The following is a 17,653-nucleotide window of genomic DNA, read 5'->3' on the forward strand; positions in this document are numbered from 1 at the left end:
TTCAGAACTCACAGCTGAAAAATAGTCTATTTGGATATCTAACACCCAAATGTTCACATAAAAGTCTTGTTTATTTTTTCTTATTACAAAAATTTTTTTTATTATTTGTGTATTTATTTTATTACTAATTAAACAAAAAATATTTTTCCCTTATTAATAATTGTTTTCTTGTTAACTATTTTCAAAATACTTGTCTTAGTGGTAAATTTAACCAATTAAAATTCCACTTAAAAAACAAGTGTTCTGAATCTAACAAGAATCTTTTTCATTTGTACTGCTAAATAAGTTTCAACTTATGGAATAACAAATGGAATAAAAATGGTAAGAGTAGAAAGCTAAATATTCCCCTCAATAAAAAAAAACCTGTTCCTTTCAGAGCTGCTGATCATCGTAGAATAATGGTTTTATCTTGAAAACTGTTACTATTTTGACGAGTGAAAATGCAAAGAAGATATGACTGAGTTACCGGTAAATAATATTATCTGCAAAACAGTGACTAAACTGAATAAAGTAACTAAATAATTGGCTAATCTAGTGAGATGATTTTAATGGTTTACTTTCCAATTTTCAATTTGCAAATCAGTAATTTTACAAACTAAAACTGGCTAACAAAAGACTATTGTGCAGATTGTGCATATGATGAGATTTTGTACCTATTCCAGATTTGAACATGCATTACAAAAGTCATTTCAACATAGATCTTGCACTCAAGCAGCCATCTTTGTCTGGTTTCCATTGTGTACAAAGCTTATTATCATGCTTTGACCGACAGGGGCCAGACTAGTCACCTTCAGCCTCATTTTGGTCATATTGACCTAATGAGAAGGAAAACAAAGATGGCTGCCCAAAGCTAGAGGCCTATTAATAGAAGCAGAGAGATGAAAAAGAGTAGCGTAGAGAGCTTGAATCTTAAAGATTTGCTTTTATGAAGCTGAAGATAGAAAAGCTGAGGCATGCTGCGGATGAAACATTACACGCAGAGTGGCTTGAACTTAACATGCTTAAAATGCTCCTCATCTAATGTTGCAATAAAATCATCTAACAAATATACGTGCATCGTACTGGGGCCCTCGCTGGGACCGTACCGAGATTGTGAAAGAGCGATTTAAGATTCTTCTTAATGTGTGAGAGTGATGATGAAAGAGATTGTACAACATCTAATCAGAATAATCCATCGGTGCTCAATAAATAGATCTCATAAATATCTATGATTTGATGCTGCGAAAACTGTATTGGATAGAGCATTAAAATTTGAGCTTTTTTAGTTTCTTGAATTTAGTTGAGTATCATGAGGAAACATTACTCAGTAAAGCTCACTGGAAACTCAACATAAAGTGAGATTTACATGTATACTGCTTACTCGCAGAGAAATAAGGCAATGTTGTACCAGCCCTTTAAGATGTCAGTACATGTATGTAAATTAGTCATGATTGAATTTGCATAATACATGAATGAGTTCCTACATGTATGTGGTCCAATGACCTCCACTGACCCAGAGATAGCATTCATGAAAGATGACTGTTTTCTTCAACCAACATGGACAAATTTGAAGCAAATCGAACAATAAGGCACATTTTTTGTACCAAATATTTAGGATGTTTTTTTCATCTATGGTCCCCACAACTTGTAGGGATATATTGAAAACTGCTCCCAATCAGTCAAGACAGTCGCTTGTTTCGAGTTCGTTCCAGAAGGATGGGTTACAGAATACAAACTCTATGGGTCAACAGAGAGTCATTTTAATCATGCTTTTATTCCAGGCTTCATCATCTCCAAGAAAAGTCGGTCACTTGGATAAGGATGATATCCCGAGTGTTCACTTGCTCTACTCTCAAGACATTAAAGGGGCACTCTAAGTCTTCACATTACATCTCTATTTGGATTGGATTGAGTGAATAGGCAAGAAGTTCGCAAACTCCTGCTTTAAGTCTAGAGCATTAAAATAACAAACACTTTCAATCTAGCCCTCTATCGCGCAACCTCATCGAATTTCAGCAAGCAAATTCGCTTGGGGTTGTGAAGTGCTTAGAGCACACTGCAGCGTAAATGTTTTGGTTGTGTAGGACACAAATAGACCATTATTTATTTGTCCTGTTTATGGAGATGAAATCCTTCACTTCGACTCATGAAGTATTTTCACTTGGAATCTAATCTCACAAGATTATTGATATAAAAATATAAAAATCAGTGAAATATTTCATACACATTAAGCGATGAGATGCATTGTGTATATTGTGCCGAGCTAATTATGGATGGATTTGTGAATGAAGTTTAAGTGAGCATCGAATAGGAATATGAATATGCAGATGAAGATGAAATATTAATTAACAATCTGAAACATCAAATAAAAATTTTTGACAAATATTAAAATGGACACAGGAAGACTTACTGCATGAAATACTCGGTAACTCTTTATCACCAAAGGCAAGGGAAAGAAAGGGAGGAAGGATTGAATTAAGAAATAGAAACAAATCAATATATCCTATTGTATTCAGTTTATTTGTATTTACTGCAAGGAGAGACATTCAAATGAAGCTAAGGCCCTGTTCGAATTAGCGGCTACAGCAACGGCTAAGGCTAGCTTTCCATGTCGTCATGCATTGAAGTATGGGACATTCTTAGCAACACACTTAGCAACATCCATAGCCGTAGCCGTAGCTCTAGCTGCCAATCCGGATAAGAGAAGCAGAAACCAGATCAAAAATGTTGAACCCGCGGTGAAAAAAATATAGAAACCGCCTCCCGCTGTGCATACAATGCAGCCCCACATGCATAATTAATAATACACACAAATCATAACATAAAAATGTACATCAACTGCACTATCCTTCTTATGAAATTTCATAATTGTATTAGTTATAAAAATCATTATAACATTTTTAATAATAGAGGAGGTTTAAAAACTGAACTGCAAGGGAGAAATATTCAAAGAATGTTAGATATTTGATACATAATAATACACACTGACACAAATCAAATAATCAAAAGAATGATTCAATCCCCTTTGGTCTGACAATTGCATCACTGTGTTTAAGGTCACAGCTCCACACTAGACCGGAAAATAAACTTGGAGGGGGGGGGGGCTTGGGGGGGGGGGGGTAGAAGAGAAGAATTACTTCAAAGATAAAGTGTGTAATACAGGGCTTGAATTTCAGGAAAAAATTCACAAGACCACAGGGCTTGTTGCTCAGCATTTTTACTGGACCTGCAAATTTTTTACAAGACCAAAGTTTTATAAGGAAAAAAACCCCACAAAACAACAAAAGTACAAAACGCATCAAAAGTTAAGATTGAACAACAGGCTTTTTTATTTAAGTTCTAGCCATCCTCTCTCTCAAGTCGTTTAAAGGGACTGTATCTTTTATTGACTAATTTAGGGACTGTATCGTTTATTGACTAAGTTAGTTCCCATCAATCCAATATTTTAAAGATGAAACCTACTAGTCGGAATAACAGAGGCTGTTCTTAAACTTGGATTATTCTCAAATGCAACTTATTAGAATGGTAACATAGTTGGCAATTGTGAACATTGACTTAACCCTTTAAAGACCATAGCAGGCTAAAATGGCTTGTATCAAAATCCCCAAAGTAGCCGGAAACTGCTCAAAGATCTGACATACTTTCACTCAAACCAAAAAGTAGCCGGAAACTGCTCAAAGATCTGACATACTTTCACTCAAACCAAAAAGGGTTAAAGTAAAGGTCACATCCTGAATAAACATTTTCAAATGTTTTCCATGTGAACATAGTATCTTTGCTTCTGAAACAAAACCAAATTTCTGTTTCAAATTTCTCTTTTAGACATTTTTACAAGAACAAACTTAGGTCAAAAACTCAACGATATTAGCAATGTCTGGACGTTGTCTTTGAAAGGGGAAGGGTTTTAATCAAATCTTAAGCATTTCTTGAGGTTACTTATTGTTGTGATTTGTTTGAGCATAGAGAAAGGTCCTTTCTCTATGGTATGAGTTCGGAGACTAAGGCTGATTTTAACCTTCATTAAGTTTGAGGGAAAAATGAAGGGCCAAAATACACAGGACTGGAATAACTCGCAGGCCAATGCCCTCCATTGCCCCTGGCCCTTAGTGCCCCCTTTAAAATTCCTATTGACTTTATGGTTTTCCAATGGAAGTGCCCTTTTCAGAATGGAAACAGCCTTGCGCTTTCAAAGATAAAATTCCAGGCCTGAATACAGAAAAATTTCAAGGAAAACACAACTCTTGATTTGATCTTGAGAGACCTAAGTGGTATGACTAATTGCTCCCAGCATGGGGAGTCTCTATAGTCTCGTCTCTTGTTCTGGTTCATTTTTGGCCAGGTCATCATTCTGAATCTCTGATCCTCTCTCAGAAGGAAAGATACTAGAATATCGATTCATGTGGGACAGAGCCCTGGGCAATTCCGCTGCTCATCCCTTACGTTAAAGGAATGGTTTAAATAACTACCGGGATCAGTTCTTAATCTGATGCAATCCATCATCATTTGGTAAACACTCAAACTGTTAGAATCTGGGCCTGACGTCATAAAGCTGCTCAAAGCACAAACAGCATCAAAACTATACTTACCTGGATAAAGTTACCAGCTAAAATAACATGTCACATGTACAATATGTGACTGTTATCTTGCTTAATTTTTGCTAAGCAGAACATTTTTAAAGCCCTGCTTAAGAAGCTCTCATGAAACCGGGCCCTGATTATGGTGAAGTGTAAAACTCAAAACCTTGTTACTCAACATAAGGAAGTACAATAAGTATTCCTTCCACACAGAAACTTATAATGATATATTCAAATGTAAATTGTCGTGTGTTGATCCCCCATTTTTTTTAAATCATCCTCTTTGATGCCCTATAATGAATTGATGTACATGACAACATACACAAATAAAACTAAACCAACGAACACAGCACATACTGTAGCTGTATCTCAGAACCAAGAAGTTATTACTGAAATGACTGTACATGATACATTCACATGAACCACAAGAGTCAGTGAAGGTGTTCAAGAAATACTTTGTTCAGTTTTCATTAAATTTTAAATTGTAATAAAAATATGAAACTTAAAGACAATGGACACTATTGGTAAATGTCAAAGACCAGTCTCCTCACTTGGTGTATCTCAACATATGCATAAAATAACAAACCCGTGAAAATTTGAGCTCGATTGGTCGTAGGAGTTCAGAGATAACTTTGAAAGAAAAAACACCCTTGACACACGAAGTTGTGTGCTTTCAGATGCTTGATTTCGAGACCTCAAATTCTAAACTTGAGGTCTCGAAATCAAATTCGTGGAAAATTACTTCTTTCTGTAGAACTACGTCACTTCAGGGGGAGCCGTTTCTCACAATGTTTTATACTATCAACCTCTCCCCGTTACTCATTACGAAGTGAGGTTTTTTGCTGATAATTATTTTGAGTAATTACCAATAGTGTCCACTGCCTTTAAACTGATTGCTTTTTAGATGCATACAGTCTCTGAAGACTGTCTTCAATGTCCTCCTGCTAGTACTAACTCTATGGGATGTATTTCTTCACAGTGAATTAATTTTTGAAATTTTGAAATCAACTTTTTATGAGGGTGAAAATATCAAGAACAGCTTCGGTCCCCAGAATGTCTATATCTAGTTACAAATTTGGTTATTATATGCAACAATACATTAACTTATTGTAGAACTGGCCTCCACAATATTGTCTTCTGCATTCTGTAAAGTACCGTTCAAGATGGAAATAAATGTTATATTGAATTGCATTGATAATAATAATAATAATAAATAATGCTGCTGCTGCTGCTGCAGCAGCAGCAGCAGCAGCAGCAGCAGCAGCTATTATTACTATTATTATTATTAATATTATTATTATTATTATTATTATTATTATTATTATTATTACTATAAGGTAGGAAGCGTAATAGGTTTATATATTTACATAAACTCAAAAAAGCTTCTTTCATCCCCAATCCTCGTAATTTCAAAAATAAATAAGAAATGATTTGTTGGCGACCATCCAAACAATGACAAAATTGCATCAAATCGCCAACACTTTGTACGTGTACCATCAGGTCTGCTCTTGATCAAAGCTATCGTTAAAATCATAAGCGCTTTTGTTCCTTTATCGATTGTGAAAAGACTGTTGTATCTCATACGAAAACAAATCAATAAAAGGTTTTTTTGTGTGCTACTTTCCTCACACATGGCTGCTAGTTTAGATAAACAATACACACACTGAAATTTCCATTCTGGTCTGAATAGTTTTAACTTAACTCAAAACCAGCCATAAATAGTATTTGTTTTCTATTTTGTCATAAAGAATAAATTAATTGTTATTATGCGAATGAGAAACACAGTTCACAGCGGCATCATAGTCAGGAGGAAGTGCGTAAATGAATTAATTGAAGTGAAATGCTTTCAAAGTGACGGGGTTCCAGACTCCCAACATTCCTGCGTTCATAACAACTGCATGAGGTCTTCACGCTTTAATTTGCAGCAAACATTCAAAACAAATTAGTGTTCGCTTCAATTTCATGATTATGATCAGAATTGAAACAAATAATGGCAGGGATGAATCAGCATTTTAATATTTATTCTGATTTTCAGACCAAAAATTATTCATGTTTTGACAAATTTACTGGAGTTAAAGGGAAAGTACATTTGGTACTTCTTCAAATCTTTTGGTTAGAAGACTACAGCAGCTTATGATAGTACAAAGTATTTTGAGAAGTATTTCACTTTGAAGTAGTGTGGTTATGTAAAAGATATCAACTTTTTATGCCCCCAAATTAGATTCTGAGAAGCCTTACAGTCAGTAACGTTTCTCAGATTGTGTATTCCTATTAGGGATTTTTCTTCCTGCGTGGACATATCTGCCTCAAGCATGGTCTTGGGAATGCCATGTCAGTTTGTATGTTTTAAGATTTTGAAAAAGTATTACAAATTCTTGTTTATCCCTTCTGATCAGCAGAGTGGGTTCAAGTCCCGGTCCATGGACATATGGATGGGACGTAAAGCCGTTGGTCCTGTGTGTTGTGAAACGCTCGTAAAAGAACCCAGTGCAGTTATAGTTAAAAGAAGGGGTTCACCCCTTTGTTTCTGTCATAGTACGTTGTGCTAAGTTTGCAACACAGCATCTTGTAAGCTGTAACCTGAGGTATAAATACGTATTTTGTAAAATGTGTCTTATAAACTCAAATACAGCTCAGTATACCTGTAGTAATTATACTAAGCATATGGGATGCCCTTCGGATGTAAAAAGCGCTACATAAGAGCCGAGTGTTATCACTACTATTATTATAGTATATCCATTAGCTTAATGAAGTAATTTATCGTAGCGTATAGGCCTACAAGATAACAGTCAGGTACAAAAAACATAACGCGTCATCAAACGCATTGAACTATTGACATCCTAGAAGTTGAAAGTACTTTTTCAACAGCTTTAAAGGGATGATGCAACTCATGTATTTAAAAGCTTGAAGTAAAGAAGTTTTCACCACAGGAAACTTTCTCATTTAAAGACACTGGACACTATTGGTAGATGTCAACGACCAGTCTTCTCACTTGGTGTATCTCAACATATGCATAAAATAACACACCTGTGAAAATTTGAGCTCGATTGGTCGTCGGAGTTGCGAGATAACTATGAAAGAAGAAAAAAACACTTGTCACACGAAGTTGTGTGCTTTCAGATGCTTGATTTCGAGACCTCAAATTCTTAACTTGAGGTCTCGAAATCAAATTCGTGGAAAACTACTTTTTTCTGGAAAACTACATTACTTCAGAGGGAGCCTTTTCTCACAATGTTGTATACTACCAACGTCTCCACATTACTCATTACTAAGTAAGGTTTTATGGTAATAATTATCTTGAGTAATTACCAATAGTGTCCACTGCCTTTAATTCTCCCTTTTTTTAAAGCAAGAGGTATGTGTTTGTTAATCACTCTTAAAGTGAATGGCAATAAAACAGTATGTGTAAGAAGCTTTCGGCAGCTCTCAATAGTATAAAGCATTTTAAATAAACAATTTACTTTTTATGCCCCAAGATTTGAATCTGAGAAGCATACTGTCAGTAACACTTCTCAGATTTGTTCATTCCTATTAGCAATTCTTTTTCCTGCGTAGACATATTCACTCCAGATTTTCTGCGGTATCTCAAAAACCAACCACCTTTTGAAATGAAATTTTATAAACTTATCTTTATAGTATACGGAATTAAAACGATCGGACGGCTCCAAAAACCAAAGGTGTACTTTCCCTTTAAAGGTGTGAAATTATTCAACATTCATCTAGCGCTGACCCAGCCCATAAATAAATCCAGCGATGTTCACACCTCCAACATTCTCGGAGCAGGACCTGAGCTGGATCTGAGATGGATCTGAGACGGAGCTGTGATGTCATTTCTAACAATCCTAAAGGTCAGCGTGTAGATAACATTTCAATGAAACCTACTGAGTTGAAAAGTTAGAGAACACCTGCCATGCTAATCGATCACGGGCAAAGACGAAAGGTCTGGCAATTTCTGCCTTTCAATAAATCACAGATAAATATTGCTTCTTCTTTTTTCTTACAATTTAAAGCAGTACAGCTCATATTTTGGATTTTAAAAAAGCTTAGTGTATCCTTTCTAAAACACAGAAAACCAAAAAAGGAAAGAACAAATTTAGATTTTAAAATTGTATAGATGTTTACTCCTGTATGGGATTTGAGGCATTGTATGGTGAGGTATCAATATATATTTGGTTTGCGGTAACAAGACAGATTCTCAATAATCTATCTGGCAAGTAGATACACACATGGCATCACCACAAAACAAACATGTTTACTTCTTTCTTCAACGAATCAAACAAGTAAATTGCATTTAGTTGATGCTACTTAATTAAACCCTTTTTTTTTCCTTAAGAACATCAAAGCTGCATGCAGTGAATGACATTTACAGGCAACACAGATAACTCACCCAGCCACGACGATAAAACAATCAAGGCGATTCCATGTCTCATGAAAGTACCCTTGTTGACCTTTGACCCCCATGGCCAGAAGTTTGATGACCATCTCAGCAGCGAAGAATGCGAAGATGAAGTGGTCAAAGCCGTCTAGAACCACGCATCGTACCGTGTTGCACTCTTTCTCGCAAGGTAGATACATGCCGAGGGTTATACAGTTCAATATGATGACTGCCATGCTGATCCGCTCAAACCAAGTGAGAAAGGCAGTTAAGGAAATTACAAAATATTGCTACAAGGATCAATTAATAGACGGATGATCAATAAATAAATAATCGGATGAGCAATAAGTAGTCAGATGATTTATAAATATTCAGATAATCAACAAAACAGTCAGATGATCAATAAATAGTCAAAGGATCAATAAATAGTCAGGTGATCGGTAAATAGTCAGATGATCAATAAATAATCAGATGAGTATAACTAGTTAGATGATCAATACATAGTCAAAGGATCAATTAAATAGTCAGGTGATCAGTAAGTCAAAGGATCAATGAATAGCCAGATGATCAATAAATATAACCATGATCAATAAATTATCTGATGATAAATATATTCATATTTTAATAATCATAGATCAAAATAATGTTTCCATCTCAATTTCATCCTCGCCTTGTAAAATTACTTTCACTGTGGTAATCGTAAATAATGGCAGATATTAAAAATAATTTACTGATCAACACGAAAGAGCAATATCTGAATTTCATTAAAAAAAACAAGAACACCCCAAAATAAATAAGTCCACAAAACGACGAATGTCAACAAAATTCGTACTTGCAATACTTTCCAATAATTATACAAACAAAAATCATATTTTGAAAGGAGATTAAAGCCATTATACAATTTCGGTAAACAGTATTGTCCAAGTCCCACACTTGGTGTATCACAACTTATATATAAAATAACAATCCTGTGGAAATTTAGGCTGAATCGGACATCAGAGTCGGGAGAAAATAACGGGAAAACCCACTCCTGTTTTTGCGCGTTTTGCCGTGTCATGACATGTGTTTATAACAAATCCGTAATTCTCGCTAACGAGAATTTATATTGTTTTACCATTTTCTCAAATAGTAAAGCATTTGATGGACTAATATTTCAAGAGAAGTCTTTCACCATTACCTTCTGTAAACCCTGTAAATTAAATCTGTGAACTTTTTTTTTTTTTTCTGTACCGAAAGGGTCCAATGGCTTTAACACCACTTTAGTGCCACCATTATACATTCTTATTTATCTACAGAGATAACCCCAAAAAGGTAAAGGCCTCCTGAATCCATCTCAAAAAGGCCTCAATGGAAATAAAACAACACCTCTGCATTAAGCCATGCCTTGAAACCGATGACGTCGTCTCTGTCTCTCTCTCTTCATCACAAAAAAATTCTCACTATTGAAGATCATCTCAATCGAAGGACAACTCTTGTTTAATTACAATCTATCCTAATATCAACTCAACACACTTCTGCTTTAACATTATAATTTGAAGTGCACCCAGGAACTAAACAAAGGTGAAGGAATCCTTAGAGCATTGTGGCGGGGAGAGGGGGTGAGATGAAGAAAATTGTCAACAGAATTACAAGTATGAATTTTGAGGGCAATAATTTTGTGGGATTATAAAATCATCACACATTATATAAAATCATCACACATCACTGATTTAACATTATAATTTGAAATATGTACACAGGAAAAAAAAAAGGTGAAGGGATCCTTACAACATGGGGGGGGGGGGTGGCAATGCATAATAACAAAATAAAAAAAATAAAAAAATAAAAAAGCAAAAGCAATTTGATAGTATTGCAAGTATGAATTTTGCGGTTGTTCATATTGCAGACACACAATATCAACACACTTCTGCTTTAACATTATAATTTGAAATGTACCCAGGAAGAAAAAAAGGTGATTGGAACCTAAGAACATTAATGTTGGGGGGGGGGGGGGGGGTTGTCAGATGTAGAAATCTTTAAGGTCCCAGGGAATAAGCTGGCCCAGCATTCCTTCAAGTCAGTTGATATATCATTGGATATATTAAGCATTTATAACGTTCATCGGCAAAATGTCAAGGTTAGAATCTGCAGACATCTGGCATGGGATAATGCGCGTGGCAAATAACTTGTTCTTTTGACGGAGCATCGGGGGAAACGTCACTCGGAAAAGAAAAAAAACACTGACACATTCCCTCTATGTGACATCATTAAAGTGTGTTGAATAAAGTATGTCATCGTGCTGATATTCTTTATCTAAACTTGAATCCTTACTGATAAATGTAAAAAGAACTTTTGCTAATAACATTTGTGAAAGGGTGGTTAAGCAACTCTGCTTACTATGAGCAAGAAAACATAACTTAAATATCCAAACAAGATTAGCAAGGAATGTCTTCTTGTGTGCGTGCATACTTCACGTTACTTCACAGCTAGTACAGCATTTTGGCACTTAAACACTGTGGGTAGAAAATGGTGGGTGTATTAAAGCGCAGCTCACCATTAATGAAGAGCCATAACATTTTTCTTTGCAACCTTGCTTACCGTATGGCCCCAATGGTGGAAAATCTCCTCCTTTAAGTTATGGTGACTCTTAAAGCGCAATGGTGAAGAGTAAGTGTATAAATCGAAGCACTAACAAAACACAAAAGTGGGGGTGAAGCTCAAATAACAATGCCCCCCCCCACTCCCTCCCCTCTTTGGCTCACATTATGGTTATTAATCTAGTAAATCTTGTCTCGTTCTTTCTTAAATTTGAGTTGAGTCTGCCTAATGCGTTTGCATTTACACTTACAATCTCTGTATGAAAGATACACTTTGGAAATAAAACAAACAAACAAACAAAAAAACTTTAGTATTTACCGTTAAACTTCACTTCAATTTGCGCACAGAATTTCTAACAAAAGTAAAAAATTCAACAAAATTCTTCTTAGGGCTTCTTGTAATCGTTGGAGCCAACTTGTGTGAGGTGGGCGGGGCTTACGGAAGAATGAACTTTTTAACTTAACTTAAACTTAAATGCATTTATACACTGTTTCAAAGCGCTGTACAGGCAAGAAAAACATTAAAATCACTGATAAAAAAAGATGAGCAAAAATAGCAAAATGGTTTTAAAAATACACAACAGTTTTAACTTCAGAGTCTTTTGAAGCTGTATATCAATTTGACAAGAAGGGAAAATTGAAAACCCCAACCATTCATTATTTTTTTATATTTAATGTCCATTAATTCTATAGCGTATTGTTCTGTGGTTTCTTCTTGCAGTAATAGAAACAACTTTACAGTGCATGTGACTTAATATCTATCCACCAACAACAGAAGTTTTTCCTTCAGAACTCCTAGCTTAAATGTCAACCATTGTTTTGTTGGGGTGATAGAACAAACATTACAACCCAAGATAGTGCCACGACAATGGACATTTTCACTTAGTAATCAATTCAATGTTCACAAAAATAGCATTTGAAATGTACACTGTGAATAATTCTACAGTGTTTTTGCAGTCGCAGTTTCCTACATGGTAAATACAAGCTATGAAACTGCGTTGTAATCTTGGCGTACTGACGTCATGCTGTAAGCACGCTTAGCAATACTGCTGAGAAGAAACAATTTACCAACCAAAATACCATAACTATATTGTCTTCTTTTTATAAACTGTTTCTTTCCTTAAACAAAATTGTGGACAAAAATCTGCTCAGCACAATTGTCTGTTCACAGACATTGTTCAGCATGAAAAGATGCTACAGATATATATTTGTTATTGGCAAAAATTTGCAGGGATCAAATTGCAAACAATATACCTGATATGGTATTTTGTCTAGTAACCTTTTTCTGTAAGGCAAACGTTTTCTCTTCTGAGCAGATTCTGTTCTTAACAACTTTGATTGGTTTGCGGTAGGTCCCTCCCCCATTAGAGCCATTCAAACAGCTTTGTTCCACATGCTGCACCTCTTCAGAACTCCTTGCATGTTTCCCTCCATTCTACAATCTAGACTGTTTTAAGAGGAATATCAATTCCTACCTTCAGCTCCCTGGAGTTCTTTCCACTTTAAACAATTTTCCTCTTGTAGCCCCATACCAAGAGTGGCTTTTAAACTTGTTTGGGGGGAACTTGCATCAATAACAAATGAAACAAAAATTGATAGCTATGTTTGATGAAGCTTAAAAGTGCCTCAATTTTCACTCATAAGTGTAACTTTAACAAAATTACTCTCATAATTACTATAAAAAAAAATGACGGGACACAAAAACAAAAATTCAAATCAAATTTTCTCCACTTTATCCATTGACATCAATATGATTAATGGTTTTTTATGTGAGGAGCCATTCAGATAGTGCAGTGTTTTAAAGAACCCGGACTTTGCCCACACTGTGAATTGCAAAGTGGTGAACTAACGGCAAGCGTGGAATCCCACAGATGTTTCTGTAGACACAGCCTCAAGTGTTTAAACTCCGTACCTAAGGAGCTCCAACCATCCGTCAGAGCGGGTCAAAGGTCAGAAATGATGATGAGGGCCTTGTAACATACAGACCTAGCCGCAATGAGTGGTCACTGCTCAAGTGGGTTGCTATAGTAACAGCACCATCTTGAATACACAGCTATTAATATCCCATCTGCGTCATATGTCTGTACTTTGATGGTGGAGTTTAAAAGCTGCACAGACTGTTGTTGAGATGCTCATGTATCTTGTCTCTCGTTAAGTATTACCCGTTACTTAGTGTTGCTGTCTGCAAGGAGCCTAAAACGTCACTACTTTTGTTTTTGCCAACCCTCACTTCCATCGTGATGTTTTTCATCCTGTATCCATTTGAGAGAAGTTTAACATAAATCAATCTTCTCTCGTGATTAAGTACAGCACATACCTTCAGTGACTCTTCCCCACAAATTGAAGGTACTTTTTTATATAAAAATCTACTTTAGTGTGAATGTTGTTGTTTTATGACTGAACCTAATGAGGGTAGATGTTCTTCTGACGTAAAGAAAAAGCATCAAGCCTTTAATTGATATCAAAAAGACCACAGTGTGGTAAACCTCTCTCTTTCATGGCTTTGGCTTATCAGCCATTTGCTTGTTATGAGAAGCATGGGATTATCAAGCGGAACAATTTTTTGCAGTTTTTTTCAACTTCATTTTAGATAGTTAAATTAACTTAAATTTTACGTCCACTTTTATAAACAGGAAAACAGAAAGTACTACCAGTAATTTGGGGTTACAACCTTTTTTTAAAGTTTCGAATCCTACTAACCTTTTTTAACTTAGATATATAACAATTTCTGCTAAGTATAAATTAAAAGGGGACCAATCACAAACAGTACTCACTCCATGATTGTTTGATAGGTAACTTGTTTGTTTAGATGATCTTCCATGATTTAGGCATTTCGCCAAATGCTAAACGTTGGTTTAAAGTCTATTATTATGTATTGCGCAAATAAAAAAATGTCGTTCAGTAACTAGACGACAATACTGTCTTTTGCTGAGCAAAATATGTTTTGCTTAACAGCTTCATGGCCATGAGTCCTGCCATCTCGTCCCAATGGTTTATGATAAATGAGGTGCCGCTAAAATAATAACGTAAATTATCGGCTAATCAACTTCATAAGACATCTATCTACATCTGAAACTATACCAATTCTGATCACGTCGTCGTCATGAGCTAAATCCCTACACTCTACACACTTCATACATCATTCAGGACACATGCCCTGCTTATGTCTGACAAAACATCGTGGGACGACGGCACCAACCGCCATATTAAAATTTCATAAGAGGTTCGGATTGGAGTTTTAGTAACTACGTCATTCGTAATGCAAACCTCTTGCACTCAGCCTAGCAGGGAAAAGGCAAAGTGTGAATAAACCAAGATTTTGTCCTTTCTGATGTCATTTTATTTCTACTTAATCTGCAAAATGGAAAGATTTTGTGTTTTCAGAAATCAAAGATTTTGTCAGGATAATTTGTATAAAAAAAGGGAATAAAAAAGTGGGAGCAAGAACTTAACCGGCAAAACGGGTAGAGTTGTCGGCTCAGTCTATTATAGCCTGGCCACGATCCAGCAAGGGTGATGGCCAGTTATGACCAAGTCACTTCTTATTTATTCACGTTCAATGCCCTTTTTTTGCTTATAATTGTATCAAGATGCTGCACTATAAACACCTATTTCAAGGAGGAGACTATTTTCACATGATTATCATCTCAACTACTTACAATCGGTACACATCCATGCAAAGCTTCAAATCACTGTTTTTAAAGCTTTTCTCACAAAAAAAAAAAACATGAGCACATATTTGAAACAATCTTCACGATCTATTTCTTTAACAGTACAGTTTGACTGCAATTCTCTCTCTAAGGTGCTATGGATTCATGGTTTAGAATGCCACTTGAAACTTGAAAAGATACTCTCAAATGTTTGTGTTGGGTGAAAACCACTCTGATGAGGACAAATATTGCTCCAGGAGCTCCATGGATTCGGGAGGGGGGGGGGGGGGGGTCGGAAGAAGCTGAAGATAAAAAAAAACTGCTATAGGTGGTGATTAGGTTAAAGTGCATCTGGCTTAAAGATGCGTAAAGTATGACGATAAGATTCCGACGAGATGCTCTTCAATAAAAAAACAATGTCAAAAACTTACTCAGGTAAAAAAAAAAAAAGAGGGGAAACAAATCTGGAACGGAACAAGAAAGTTGGAGGGAATGACGAAGAGAAAGTTGCAGCTGGAGGCAGGTGCTTGAGGGGATGATTAACGACTCGGTTTTCTAATGAGCGAGGGGGTATATTTACATCGAGGGAGAACTGCATCTTTCTAGCTGATTGGGAATCAACAAAGGATTTGTTGTAACCATACCTGAGGCATCGACTACTCTCTCTCTCTACGTCAAGCATTCTTGTCTCGCGTGAGCTCCGAGAGCTCCGGCACACTTTTCAAGCTAATAAATCAACAACTACAACCCGGTTTCCTGCCCGTTTAATTTTGAATTTCAACGCTTCGTGGTTTTGTTTAAGTTTGACATTTAGTCCTTCAGAACAAAATACAGGATGTTTAACTTTAGCAAATGTGAAATAAAACTGAATACATGTTAATGGGTCTGCATGAAATATGCAAGAGTACCAGTAGAAATAAATATCAAGTATTCAATGATGCATTGCACATGTTTTAAACAAATCAATTCAAAGCCATTTCTCAAATTGTTGTGATGACTTTTCTTGCAAATTAATTGGTTAATTTGACACTTAATCCACACACATCAACACTTTCATAGCATTTACATATTCATGACAGTTTACATATTTATTGGGTGTCATAGATACAGCAACTTTTTTTTATTGCAATTATCAAAATAACCATGTGGCAGCCATCAAAGTAAAAAATGCATGAGGCACGTAGACTGTGAATTGAAAGATGGTGTGAAGATGCTCTTGTCATATGTCAAATCAATTTGAAAGAAATTTGTCAACAGCTACATGTATGGCCGATTCAACCTTACAAAAGTTCCTATTTTGCTAATTATGGCAATCTTAATATTCCAATGACTTTCAAATTAGTTAAAGAGTGGACAGTTACAATTTTGTTAATTTAAACAGCAGCTTCCATTGGCTCCTATATTCTGCTTGATTCCTTCCCAGTAAGGCGACGGGAAAACAACATCTTCAAACACGGAGGGAAAAGCTACGAGATGTTTTTCACTGTTCTATTTCTGCTGTTGTGGTAGCTTTCCCTATGATTAGTAACGGGCCCCGTTTTACCCCAAGCACTATAATACCTCCACACCATGAATACACAAGCACTTCATAAACATGCTATATTTAGTCCATAATACCACAAGACACCGCGGCATGAAGTTAAAATAAACAACCACAATGGGCTTGTGATGTATTTCCGAGCCGTTGGCCCTCAATACAGGAGACCAGACTAAAGGTGAGTAACGGATACCCCTGAGGGAGTCTGCAGCCATGCACATCTTACGCGTGTTGCCCTTTCTCTGCCGATCAACGTACAATCCTAGAAAGGAGATATTTGGACTTATTGATCACGGAGTTGACCTGAATTTCCGTTATGCTTAATCTATGTGTACTTATACAGCAGCAGAGAGAAAAGAGAAATCACTGAGTTTTATTTTTAGCTGAATTTGTTTTTGCCTTTTTTTTTCTGTTCCAAGGAAGTGCAAGCCTAAGGGATGCATCAAAGGCGATGCCTCCATGCCACCTTGCCATTGCCTTGGTGCCCTTGAAATGATCAAGTAAATATTTACAATTTCCTCACAGGATGCCCTTTACTAAGGAGACAATTATGACTTGGTGCCCTTGCCCTTTCAAAAAACGAAGCATACAGGCCTGGTGTACAAGTGTTTAATCATTTAAAGAAAATACATAGATCCGGCCACTGTCTCTTTAAAAATGTGCGCTGATAGTGCCTTCAGATAGCCGAATAAATTGAACCAAATTATCAAAAAAATAAACAAAACCATTAAAAAATAAATGTTATCAAAATAAACACCTTTGGAATATCTTATTAAGTGTTAAAATTGTCTCAAAATTGTACAATTTACTTGATGAAAACACTTGGAATGGAGGGACAAACAACTTTGTCTCATCAACAAATTCCTAGTCTTAATCCTTTTTCCTGTTTTCTAGGAAAATGACAAACAGCATTTAGATTACTCTTTAGATGTGTTTTCACCATAACCCTTGAATTTCCTAAC

The 17,653-nt window shown here is 35.9% G+C and overlaps 1 protein-coding gene across 7 annotated transcripts in view; it reads right to left on the bottom strand.

The window, feature by feature from the left end:
* Positions 1-17,653, bottom strand: part of LOC139943847 (voltage-dependent T-type calcium channel subunit alpha-1G-like) — a 165,654-nt gene that overhangs the window by 98,905 nt on the left and 49,096 nt on the right. For 6 of the 7 annotated variants that reach the window (XM_071940688.1, XM_071940693.1, XM_071940691.1 and 3 more), the window contains exons 2-3: positions 8,941-9,183; positions 2,390-2,410 (exon numbers count right to left, since the gene is read on the bottom strand). In XM_071940688.1, the coding sequence (XP_071796789.1) occupies positions 2,390-2,410; positions 8,941-9,183 (264 nt within the window). The remainder of the gene's footprint in view (positions 1-2,389; positions 2,411-8,940; positions 9,184-17,653) is intronic. The other variant, XM_071940690.1, reaches the window with a different exon arrangement.

This window comes from Asterias amurensis, chromosome 11 (assembly GCF_032118995.1).
Source record: "Asterias amurensis chromosome 11, ASM3211899v1".
Lineage (NCBI taxonomy): Eukaryota > Metazoa > Echinodermata > Asteroidea > Forcipulatida > Asteriidae > Asterias > Asterias amurensis.